At 57.0% G+C, this 12,255-nt stretch overlaps 1 protein-coding gene across 5 annotated transcripts in view; it reads right to left on the bottom strand.

Annotated features, from left to right (window-relative positions):
* Nucleotides 1-12,255, bottom strand: part of CACNA1D (calcium voltage-gated channel subunit alpha1 D) — a 344,798-nt gene continuing 332,543 nt past the window's right edge. For 4 of the 5 annotated variants that reach the window (XM_043442699.1, XM_043442701.1, XM_043442700.1 and 1 more), the window contains 8 exons: nucleotides 10,480-10,596; nucleotides 9,391-9,758; nucleotides 8,205-8,231; nucleotides 6,772-6,921; nucleotides 5,372-5,541; nucleotides 2,374-2,495; nucleotides 1,255-1,575; nucleotides 1-722 (listed from right to left, as the gene is read on the bottom strand). In XM_043442699.1, the coding sequence (XP_043298634.1) occupies nucleotides 429-722; nucleotides 1,255-1,575; nucleotides 2,374-2,495; nucleotides 5,372-5,541; nucleotides 6,772-6,921; nucleotides 8,205-8,231; nucleotides 9,391-9,758; nucleotides 10,480-10,596 (1,569 nt within the window). In that variant the 3' untranslated portion in view covers nucleotides 1-428. The remainder of the gene's footprint in view (nucleotides 723-1,254; nucleotides 1,576-2,373; nucleotides 2,496-5,371; nucleotides 5,542-6,771; nucleotides 6,922-8,204; nucleotides 8,232-9,390; nucleotides 9,759-10,479; nucleotides 10,597-12,255) is intronic. The other variant, XM_043442703.1, reaches the window with a different exon arrangement.

Here is a 12,255-nt window from a genome sequence, read left to right as displayed (position 1 = left end):
TTGTTTTTTTTTGGGGGGTGGGGGGGGAGGGTTTAAAAATGGATATGCTGGGCCCAGTGAATGTCTGATATGCTAGACCGATGGCTGAGGTAATGACACAGGTATGGTGATCGTCATCACCTTAAACCTTTCCCACCCCGTGCCTGCGGGCGGCAGGCAAGCGCCGCAGACAAGCCAGCAGGGCCCGTCTGACCCTCCTCGCTGGTCCTCTCCAGGAGGGCTGGACCTGCCCACGCAGCTGGGGCACGGCTGTCCCCTGCCAGCAATATGGCTTCCTTGAGGCATGACATCACTTGTTACAAAATTCTAACTGCGAACAGGGACTCCATGCTAGTGCCTAAATTTTCCTAACTACGAGGCACTTTTCCCCCTGGCCCTCCGGCGCCCCACCTTGAGGCCAGAGCCCATCAGCGGCTCCCGGGGAGGGGCTACAGGGTGGTGATGCAAATCATTTCATCTGCCAGGTCCTCCTCGTCCCTCCCGGGGTCCGGCTCCTCGTCGCTGTAGCCAGGCCCGAAGTCCTGGAGCTCGTAGTCTTGCCGGAGTGAGACGGGGCCCACGTCTCCGTTGGCCCGGGGATGCACGTTCCCGTTCAGCAGGTTGCTGGCTGCACTCTCCATCTCGTCGATGGTTAAGTCACAGGCATCGGCGATTTCGTGTTTTGTCGCCGACACGAACTTTGGGTCCCTCGCATACCGTCCTAAGCCTTCGGATATCAGAACCTGTACAGAGAAGAGGATCAGTGGCATAGATGCAGAATGACAGAAAGACCACCTCAGGCACTGACTGCATGATGTGCTTTTGGGACCCAGCCAGTCATGTCAGCAAGACCCCACTCAGGGTAATTCAGCCTGGAGGTAAGTGGAATCTAAAGGAGCTCAAACACTGCAAATGGCCCAACAAGAGTGAAACCCATGGGGGACAAATGTTTCAGAATAAACAAGTCATATTTGTGGGACTAACATATACAATCCTCGGGGCAGCCAGCTGATGAAACCCAGCAGGGGTGGTGTTTCTGTGGTTTAGTAGCTAAGTCATGTCGGACTCTTGCGATCCCATGGACTGCAGCATGCCAGTCCCTGGTGCCTGGCATGGTGTTTTTATACTTGTGCTTTAGGTAGCATCTTTGCTGCTAAGAAGTGGGCGGTTGTCCAGGTTCAGAAGCAGGCATCCTGGCTCCGGAGCCGACCCGCCCTCAGGACCAGCTCCCCGGTGCCACCGTCCCTCCCGTGCAGACTTCGCGGCCACACTCACTGCCTCCACCAGGCTGTCCGCGCTCCTCTGCTTGTCGCTGTTCTTGTTGTGGAAGCTGCTGGGGACGGTCAGGCTGGCTGGTGTGAACGTCCGATAGGAGACGCTGGGCTCGTCCGTGTACCACGAGCTGCGGTGCAGGGACGGCAGGCTGCCGTTGACCTGGTCTGGGGCCTCCGGCCGCTCGACCTGGATCAGCGGGGTATAGCACGGCGTCCAGTCCCGATACGACGGCGTGGCCGGCGGGGTGGCCCACGACCGGGTAGAGTGGCTTGGCGAGTACTTCTGGGCTTTACTGGAATCTAGGCCGGCGACTGCCATGATCTGAGGAGACAGAGGAAGCGGGGTGAGGTCCTCAGGGGTCCCGGCCTCGGGTGCCCTCAGCACAGGCCAGGCTCAAGGCCCTGGTTTAGAGGGCTTCAAAAGGATACAGCACTCTGAATAACTCAATGAACTGGCTGTAAAAACTTGGCTGTCTAGCAGACTGTTTTCTTTTGCCCCAAATCCATAATATATCTCCTGATCCCCAGGTGGGAATTAAGTTATTTGTGAAATTGCTTAGAAGCATGAAGACAACACACAAGTCGTGGAGTACAAACACGCCACCTGGATGACTCTGGGTTTGACTAGGGAAGTGCACTTAGGACAAGCTGACGGCGCCCAGCGCTCACAGAGAAATGGGTTGGTTCTCTCTCAGGCAACTCGTCTGCTCAGAAGCCCACCGAGTACAAGCCTGCTTCTTCCACCTACAGCGGTGCCACGGCAGGCCTGCCCTGCATCCTTCCCTGCAAGGGGCACAGGGGACAGTGCGGCCAGGTTTGTGAAAGGCACAGGCCTGTGGCCAAGTCAGAAGCCAGGACCATCCAGGGGAGGCACACACAAGTCTGCGGGGACCCCCAAGCCTACTTGGTGTGTGGCATGTGATGCCTGGGGCCTTCCCAAAGTTTGTTCTCCATCCAGGACAGAGCAGGACACAGCAATTAATGTAAAAAATGGAAGGCAAAAAGGGACAAGGTTGGCAGAAAGACCTGAACAGAAACTCTGAAGCGGCAGCTAGTGTTTATGTGCTCCGGACACTGGGGGTCCCTTCCCTGGAGCTTCCCGGGGCAGGGGGCGGCTCACCTGTTGCTGCATCAGGTGCAGCGGCAGGGCCGTGCGGGGCGGGAAGGCGGGGGACGGCGGGACCTCCTCCTGGCTGCTTTGCCGGCGCAGGCACTCGAAGTTGAAGGAGGACCTGCGGTGGGCTGAGGATTGAAGCACACGCATGACTGTGAAATCAGCTGTCAGGCCCCGGGCTCTGGGGGTCTGGGCGGCCCACCTGGACGTCCGGCAGGGGGGCCCAGGAGGAAGCAAGCAAGGCGTCCAGAGAAAAGCGCGAGGCATGGTGGCGGGGCTGGGGGCTGTCTCAGGACTTCAGGAGGAAAAAGCAGCCCGACCGAGGGGTGTCTCCAAAAAGAGCAAGTTAATGTCTCAGCCCCGACACATCTGTTCTCTCAGGAGGAGCCAGAGGGCCACGCTCTGACTCGAGGCCCTGGCCCTGCACGTGCCAGGGACACAGAGTCTCAGGTCAAGTACATGATGACCTCACTGGAGAACCCACAGATGCCTGCCGACTGCCTGTCCTCCTCTTCCTGAGTGTCTCTGGGGCTGGAGTGTCCTGTGGGTGCTCCCAGGCTGTGGTCACTCTTCTGTCTGCTACCTGCCCTAACAGCTCAACCAGATAACAGGCAGATCCCCTTGTGGGGCAGAGACCCAGCTTCCCTAGCCAGGAAGACAGAACACACAGAAGAGGACACCGTGAACTGTAAAGAATGTGGCTAGTTGTCCTTAATAGTCAACAGGCTTCCCAGGTGGCACAGTGGTAAAGAATCTGCCTGCCAATGCAGGAGACACAGGAGACACGAATTCGATCCCTGGGTCAGGAAGATCCCCTGGAGAAGGAAATGTGAACCCACTCCAGTATTCTTGCCTGGGAAATCCCATGGACAGAGGAGCCTGGTGGGCTACAGTCCATGGGGTCGCACAGAGTCAGACGTGACTGAGCACCTATGCATGTCCTGTTAGCAGCCACTCCAAACAGAGACTACTAGACAGGGTGAGCGATGACAAGGTGACCCAGGCTCGAGGCTCCCCAGGGGGCCAGGCCCAGGAGATGTCTAAGTTCTGGGCCCCCGTGCACAGGCCAGAGGGCTCCCCTCCCCAGGACACCTCCTTACCGGTGGCCTGCAAGGCAGAACTGAGTCACCTCAACTTTCCCTTCTGGAGCTCTGCTTTCTAAGCTCACGGGGCATTTATCCTGCCTCAGCACAACTCTACACACCCCTGACTCTTGCACTGGAAAACTCCAGGGACCAGCCTGGGGAGCCCCCGCAGGTATCCTGGGAGGCACATGAAGCTGCAGAGGCCGCTTGCTGGGGGCCTGGCTCCAAAAGTGCACAGAGACCAGAAAGAGCCCACGCCAGCCACTGCTCAATGGGGCGGGAGACCCCACCGACAGCCAGCCTGTCTCACAGGCCCGGTGTTCACCATGCAGCCTGCTGGGCCTCCTGGTCTAGCTGCTTCTGGGGGACACAGACACCTGCCCTCCGCTCCAGACGGCCTTCCTCCCACATGCTGCCCAGGGCCAAACTCAAGTGTTCCAAGAGAAGGACAGGCTTCCCAGGTTAGCACCATGTCTAGCTACCTCCTGGGTCAGGTGGTGGGACGATAGGCTCAAGCAAAGGAAAACTACCACTGCCATCATTCAGAGAGCGCTTTTCAATTTTGAAAATGGATTTACCTACGCCTGTCATCTTATTTGCTCTGCACAACCAGCTCTAATGCAGGGAGCAACCCCTCTGGAGCTGAACACACAGGCGTTCCATTGGTCTCCCTGCCCGAGATCTGAATACATGGGCAGGAGAGCAAATACAATGCATTTCACCTATTCACGCTTATATATAAAGAAGGCAGCCAGTTGCCCACTCAGGGTCCTTGATTCACGGAGGCAGCACCTGTGAACGGTGGAGACGATCATGACCACCCAAGGGAGAAAAGGTGGTCACAGGAGGGCCATGGAACTCCCAGGGCCCGGGGCTCAGCCCCGCCTGCACAGGCGTCATCCAGGACTGACGGAGCCCAGCACTGCTCTCCTCAGCAGCTTGTGTTTGGGGTTGTGAAATTAAATATTAACCATGGATATGGGTCTGGCTGCACGCGCCCGCAGGGCGATGACAGCTGGAGAGAGGCAGGCCTGGGCACCACCCAACTGTACTTGTTACTATGCACGTAGACGGCAGACTCAGAGCCGATGAGTCTCATTTATTTCTGGTGACTGATTAGAGTCCTACCCCAAAATACACCTCCTTCCTCAGCCAAGCCTGAAGCGGATATTCTTTAACCATCATCAAAATGTCCAAAATCAAGCTGCCCAGCCGGGAGACGGCAGGAGCCGCTGCTGTCTTTCCTCAGCCCACGGTCCTCACCGGGGGTAACCGAGCTCTCTTGACAGTACTGGTGATGCCACGTGTACCCAAAAACCAGTCGGCCCCTGCCACTTCTCTACGGGATGGGATTCCCTGGCCCGGGGATGGGAGTGCCCACCCTAGCGGTCACTACTAAGGCCACAGCAGGGGCACTGGCAGACCAAGGGAAAGGCTGGGGGGAAGAGGGCAGGGAGGTGAGACAGGAGGAGGCATGGGCAGCACAAACGCTCAGGTGCCCTCAGAGGCCTGGGCCTTGGTAGGAGGCCTGGGTGCAAGTCTACTCAGCAGGCGGATCCATCCTCCGCCCTCGGAGGGCCCGTGACCCCATCTGGGGAGTGAGCCTATCAACACCATGGTGCAGGACTTGCCTACCCTTCAGGGCAGACCCCAAGCTCAAAGACAACGAGGACGCGCCCAGAAATCCCTCATCAAGTGCTACAACCTGCAACCAAGGGGCCACACTGCCTTCTCTGTTCTCAGCGCTGGAGCGCTTCCACGTGGGTGAGGAAGAAAAACCAACAGCCTCTCCACCCGGGGGGCTGGTGTTGAGGACTGAAGGCCCCTGACCATGTCCAGCCCATCCCCCGGGCTGGGGCAGGTGGACACACACACTACCCTCTGCCAGCCTGGATCCCAAACAAAAAATCTGGCCTCACATGTAGGGGTGGGAGGTAGTAGGCGTCTCCTCGGAGACCTCCGGGAATCGTAGCCAACGGGCGAGTCATCGTCCTCTGAGAAGCTTTGAGGGTGATGGTAGCCTCGAGGCCGCTCGAAGTCCAAACTGCTGCCTGGGTATCGGTTATAGTAGCCGCAGCCGTAGCTTTGCCTGGTGGCCGAGAAGGCCGGGAGAGAGAGCAGGGGGCACGTGAGAACCCAGTTAACAAGCCCATATCCATAGTCCGCTCCCACCTCCTTGGACACACCAGGACCAGCTGAGAATGCAGCCCTTGGTTCCACAGAAGATTCTAGATGGAGGACAAGGGCTGCTATAGGAACGCTCAGGAGGGCAGGCCTGTGAGGAGCAAGGTGCCAATGCTTCCCTCCCTGCGTGGTCTCAGTCCCGGCTCAGATGTGGACTGTGATGCCTTGCAGGCTGGACTAGCCCCACTTTCTCCCAGAGAACCCTCTCCCGAGGAGCTGCCTGTGGCTAGGTGGTGGCGGGAGCGGGGCACCTGGGACAAGAAAATGCATGAAGCACATTCCCCACTCTCAGGGAGCAGAGCCAATACCCCATGCACACAGAATTCTAATGCAGGCTAGAGAAGGTTAGCACTGGAAGACAGGGCTCGGGGTGGGCCGTGAGCTCTAGGGATGGGGGTCCTTTCAGTTCCAGTAGGGAAAGGGAGCAGCAAGCTCTTGCAGGGGGTGGGGTCAGGCCAGCGGAGGTGAGGAAGAGCATCCAAGGCATGGTCATGCTCCAAGCCACGGCCCTGAAGAAGGAAACTGAGAATGTAGTTGGCTCAGAACCAGTGGTTCCCAAGGTCAGGCATCCTGAGGCCCACAGGAGGACAGGGTGGAGAGCAGGGCGGGGGGGTCTGGCTGTGGCCGGCCTGGAGCACGAGGCTGGCATTTAACATCATCCCAGAGGTCAGAAAGGACCCTGCCGCACAAACACGTCCACTTCAATGGGCCCCATTCACGGTGAGATGCAGTCCACGGGGAAGAGGTGGATGGCCTTTGTGCGCCTGTACCACCTGCTATCCACATGTGTCCTACAGCAAATGCCCACTTTACCCCACCCACGCCTTCTTCAGGACAGAAGCCCAGGAGGCTCATTTGCTGAGTGATGCCCCTCTGACCTCTCGTCCCCTCACCTCCAGGAGAGACCCCCCCCTTGATTGGAGCGAGAAGCAGAGCTGCTCGTGAAACCCAACCCAAGCTCTGGGCTCATGAGTCCCAGTCCAGAGCTCTCAGTCTTCAGCAAGGCTCTCATTTCTGGCACGTTCACTAAAGCCTCATGGGCTCCTGGCGGAAACCAGCCTCCACTCCACCACTCTCCAGCCTGGGGACTGTGCCCCTGCTGCCAGGACAGTCCCCGGGGTGATGGGGCCCTCACCTGCTCCCGGTGGGCGAGCTATCATCCTCATAGCACTCCTCACTGCTGAAATACTCCTGCTCCCCTGGGCAGCGGGGGTCCCTGAAGTAGCCGTGTATCTCCGGGTCCTCCCGGCAAATCGTCGGGAACTGCTCATCTCCCGAGTCAGACCTGCAGTGGGGAGACAGGGGCTGAGCAGCCAGGCAGGTAGCAGCAGCTCCTCTGGCCTTGCCTCGCGGTGGCCAGAGCATCCCTGCCCGGGGAGTGCTCCTGCCTCGGGGCGGGGCTGGACTCTGCCGCTGCCTCTGGCAGTGGTGGGGTGTGTGTGTGTGTGCGTGTGGCTAGGTGTACGCACGCCTGTGTGGAGGGGTGTGTGTGTGTGTGCTGTGGGTGGGGGTGTGGGGGGAGTGTGTGTAGAGTGTGTGTGTCTAGGGTGTGGGGGGTGTGTGTGTGGGGGGAACTGTGTGGGTGTGTGTGGTGAGTGTATGTGTATACACATATATACCAGGAACGGGTTTCTCTCTCGGTGCCTTGCTGATGCTAGCACCAAACCACTACCCTCAGAGGCCTGCCTGGGAACCAACAGAATAGATGTAGTTTGGGAAAGGAACAAGAGAACAGGCCTGGAGACCTGGAGCGATGGGCTCCCAGGCCGCCTGCTTGGGTCCCTGGGAGACAGAGGCACCGGGCCCAGGGTGATGTCGGAGCCTGGAGCCCCTGACCCAGGAAGGCTGGCAGGAGCTTTATGTCCTGTGTCCCGGGGAGAGAGACTCTCCTGGACAACACTTGTTGCATTTTCCAAAGACAGCCCTGCCCCAGGACTGTCATGTGGTGACACCCTGAAACCCAGAGGTCCTGGCCTCGGCCCTCAGCACAGCCGGCCAGGTGCCGAGCTGTCGCCGCTCTCCAAACAGACCACGGGTCCTCCAGGCTCTTCACTCTCTCCCACCCTCCGCCAGCCCCAGTGACTTCCCCCTTGATGATCGGTAAACCAGGAGGTGGCTCGTCCCCACCCTGAACACAGTGACCGTCCCACCCACAAGCCCACTGGGCTCCACACACAGGGAGCAGGGTCCTCTGCATGCAGGGAGATGAAGGAGAAGGCCCTGCTCTTCAGGAGGGGAGAGGTCACGCTTTCACAAAGCCCCCACAAAAGGCTCAACCCCACAGAGCGGAACGACTGCCCAGCTCCACAGGCCTGCTCCCCCAGCACTGCGCTGAGGTCTGTGGGGCCACAGCTGTGGGCACGTGGCATGGGAATGTGGGCCCCTGGATGGTAACCCAGTCTCTGCAGATCGGGATCTGAAGCTCTGCATCCACAGCCCGGGGCCAGACCACTACACTATGGCAAGCTGGCTCCCAGGGCGTGGTCACCTCCCAGCACTGGAGAGGCCCTCTGGTCCCACCGGGAACACACAGCATTTAACACATAAACACAGGCAACAAGCACATACCTAATGTAAGTTTCATAATAGCGGGTTCTATCCAGGAAAGGCATAATGTGGGAGGGAGGGAGAAAATAAAAGTTAAAATATTTCCAGCAAACTTTACACAAAGGATATATCAAGTTACTCCCCAGAGCCGGACTCAGCAAACTGTGGTTCCCAGGCCGAATATAGGCCATCATCTGTTTCTCTATGACCCACAAGCTAGACTTAAAGGACTGGCGTGCTGCAGTCCGTGGGGATGCAAAGAGTCAGACACGACCGAGCGACTGAACTGAACTGAAAGGACTGAAACAAAATCAGAGGAAGAAAAGTAGTTCATTGCATGTGACTATATGAAGCTGGCATTTTACTGCCCACAAAGAAAGCTTTATCAGGACGCAGTTGCACACACGTGTCTCTGTACTATCCATGGCAGCCTTCTTGCTACGACAGCATAGGTGAGTAGTCACAATAGAGACTGTGTGTGCTCCAACTCTAAAACGTTAGCACTGCAGACTATTCCAGGAAACTTGGACTTAAAACATGGCAGTCTGCTTAAAAATTTACATGTGTATAAGAAGTCTTAATGATTGCAGGGTTTTGATTTTGTTGCAAATCAATGAAATGGCTTTACGAGATGTTTTACATCTAGTATCAAACATTGACAACTTCAGGTTAACCCTGAGGGCTATCAAACTGTGGGCCAAATGCCACAACATCTACTCTGATATATTAGGTTTCCTCAGTGGTATCTCCTGGGATATGCTCGTAGCAGGAACTTGCCAGCTTTGTCCAAATGTGATAGCATCAACTCTTGTACATAAATTTTTCTTGGTATTTTCTAAATGATATGTGTTTAGATTATATTAAAATAAAGTTGATTATAGACACTGAACAGAAAAAATAAAACGTTTACGCTCTGGCCCATTACAGAACAAGTTTGTCAATCCCTGTCCCTGAGACTGTGGGACAGGTGGAGAAGGTCGAGTTTGCCGATGCTGTGTTAAGGGGCAGGCTGCAGGCTGGCCTGTGGCCCTTTATCCTTTGGGACCATCACATGGCCAGTGCCGGAAGAAGCTGGGATCTGAGGGCACTCACAGGTGCTCATGGAAATGCCCACAGGGAATACCCCACCTCTGCTGGAGGGGGAGTGAACAAGACCCTCCTGGGGCCAACACTACGTTACCAAGTGCAAACCCATTTGAAATGTTACCTTTTAACACTGCACCTTCTGTGAGGCTCACGGCCATGCTTGTGGAAGGAATGATGCCCGTTTTCAGACACAAGCTCAAGGTTCCCAATGCTGGGCCGCTTTCCTGGGGCAGCTTTGCACATATTGGCATTATTGAGATTGGCATTTGTTGAGCTGGGAACTTGCTTTCCTATGGAATTATGGTTATGATGGTTATGACACACCGAATTTCCTGCTGGAGGAAACAGCGGTTTCTCAGTATCACTTGCAGGTGGAACTGAAGGCCTTTGGACATGCAGGGGACGGTGGGTGGTATTGGTCTGCTGAAGGGAATCTCTCCTATCACTATTAACATGATTGACATGGTTTCCAAGCAGGGCACCATTTCTCTGCAAAATAATGGGAGACAACACCAGGTAATTTAACAAGTATTTGATGCAGACCAGCTATGTTAGGTCATTCTTTTTTTCTACATGAAAAACAAATTCTAGGTAAGCTCCGTAGGATCCCTGGAAAACGATCTGAGTGTCTCAGTGGTCGGGGTGCCTGTGTGAGTAGCTGCTGGTCCCCCTGAAATGAGGAATGTTACCGATTCCTGAGCTGGGGAGCAAGCACGTGGCTGTCACTCGAGGGGGCTCTTCCAGTTGCTCCGAGGTAAGCGGACTTTCGCCCAGCGGGGCTGTCGGTGGCCCCAGCAGCTGAGGCCGGGCCGCAGGCATGTCTCTGGGCCAGGGGCTAGGAAGCAGAGGGCCGGCTGGCAGACCAAAGAGCCAGCCCGGTGGGGAGAGAGCAGGTAGGGAGGGCCGGCAGCTGCTAGAAGGACCCGGGATGCTCATCCACACCAGCCAGTGGTTGTGGCCATGCTCCTCCGAAGTGGCCAGTGTGCGGCAGAGGAGCAAGCTCAGAGGAGGAGCAGGCCTGGCCCTGGAAGGGGTGCTGGGGAATGGGGAGGGTCTGCTGTGGGGGGGAAGGCAGGGTCCATAAGCCCCTCTAGGCCTGGGGGCTGCTGTGCGTCCTCCAGGCTCTCTTGCAGATCGTTAACTGCCCCAACTGGACTCCTGCCCTGCTATTTCCAAGTGGCCAATGTGTAGCTAGGCGTGGAATAATTACTTTGAACACATCTTCTTCTTCTTCTCGTTTTGTTTCCTCAGGCTCATCATCTTGCAAATCGCATGATATAGCACGCCGGATTTCTGGCCCAATGTCGTGCAGTGTCCTTAATCCCGCCTAGATCAATGAGAACGGCAAAACCAGTTAGATGACACAGGTGGCCGGGGCAGGGGAGAGAGTGGGGGGCAGCCTGGGTCCTGGCTGTGCTCCTGCCTGAGTCAGTCGTGGGAAAGGAAGGTTTCTCCAGAGGACAGTCCAGGGGACTGACCACTTGTCTGAATGCACCTGATGGTGTCCCTGTGGGCTCAGGGATGTAGGTTGTGGTCGGGAGTTCAAGATGGCCCGGGCTGGGGTGCATGAGGCCAGTGACCTTCTTTCCAAACACCTCCACTTGCAGGGAACAGGGCCTGGTTACCAGGACTAGGGTCTGCCATGGCCAAGAACCCAGGCCCAGGTCTAAATGACAGTCCATGGAAGCATGGCGGCAGAGCGCCACCCCCCAGACCTCAGGTGGGGCGAGGGGCAGAGACTGGCTGTTCTCCAGGGTGGGTGGCAAGGGCTCGTTGACTGTGTCTCGGATGAGGGAGTCGAGTGCAGGGGCCAGAGGGCAAGCAGGCCAAGCAGCCGTCCAGGCCAGTGGTTCTGCTTCAAAGCCATGGAGTGAGGGAGTGACACGCCACGCCACAGCCACCAGCACACTCAGGACCACGACACAGTGGACAGACACGCACGGACCTGGGCCTCTGTGCAGGGGCGGCTTCCGCGGCCCTGTGGGCACCCTGGCCTGCAGCCTGTGCGCAGGCTGAGAACCGGCCAATGGTTGGGTCATCCTCTTGAAGACCACAAGACACTGAAAGGGGCTCCAGCCTCTGGAGGTGGTCTAAAACCAACCAGGTGAGCCCTTCAGGCCCCTCACAGACATTCTGCATTTTACCAGGGCCCTCGCTGCCAGCCTGCCTCACCCTGGGCCCCAGGTTCCCCAGGGACAGGGCCTGGGAAAAGGCCTCCCATTGTACCTAACTGCGTTAGGGAAACATTCCAGATGCTTACAGACTATCTGTGGGCAAGGGGTAGCTCTTGGCTCTGAGAAAATTATGTTTTCACCAAAGACTTGGAGAAAACTGGCAAGTTTAATAGGGACAGTACAGTTACTCAATCCCTCGCCACAAAAACACTGGCATCTCAGAGAGGCATTTCCTCCCCACCCCGGGTCTAATGTCACCCGTCCTGTATCCAGGCAGCCCCCCTTAAGGTGTTGGCAGTCTGTCTGCGCCTCAGTGGTTGCTAAAGGTGTGGAGGACGTCTGGGATCTGGCTGTGTGGGTCTCCATCTGCAGCGAATGCTCCCCAATGTGAGGGCAGTCTGCAGAGAAGGGGAGCCCTGCCCTGTCCTTCTTCCACACGCCCTGGCAGTGGGTGGGTGTAGGGCATAGACAAGGCGTCAGGACCACAACTGAGACACGCCTGGTAGCGGAGAGTGTGGGGTGGGGGTGAGAGAGGATGGTGGCCGCAGTCTTGCCAGATGCGGCAGGGCTGAGCCCCTCATGTGGGAATGCTCAGATGGGTCTCCTGCAGACACCAGTGGGGCGGGGGATGTTCATTTAGAACAGAAAGGCATACGGAACCGCCCAAGAGGCTCCCGTGAAAATGGCCTTGTTCATAGCAGCCCTTGGCCTAGGAGAGGATCTTTTCAAAGATGGTGCACCAACCAGACTGGGTCTGTTTCGAACCATTCTTTCAACATAGGAGCAGCAGACTTTTCCATTTTATGAACCGC

The sequence above is a fragment of the Cervus canadensis genome, chromosome 22 (assembly GCF_019320065.1).
Source record: "Cervus canadensis isolate Bull #8, Minnesota chromosome 22, ASM1932006v1, whole genome shotgun sequence".
Classification (NCBI taxonomy): Eukaryota; Metazoa; Chordata; class Mammalia; order Artiodactyla; family Cervidae; genus Cervus; species Cervus canadensis.
The sequence above is the reverse complement of the archived record's forward strand: the minus strand, read 5'-3'. Positions and strand labels throughout refer to the sequence as shown.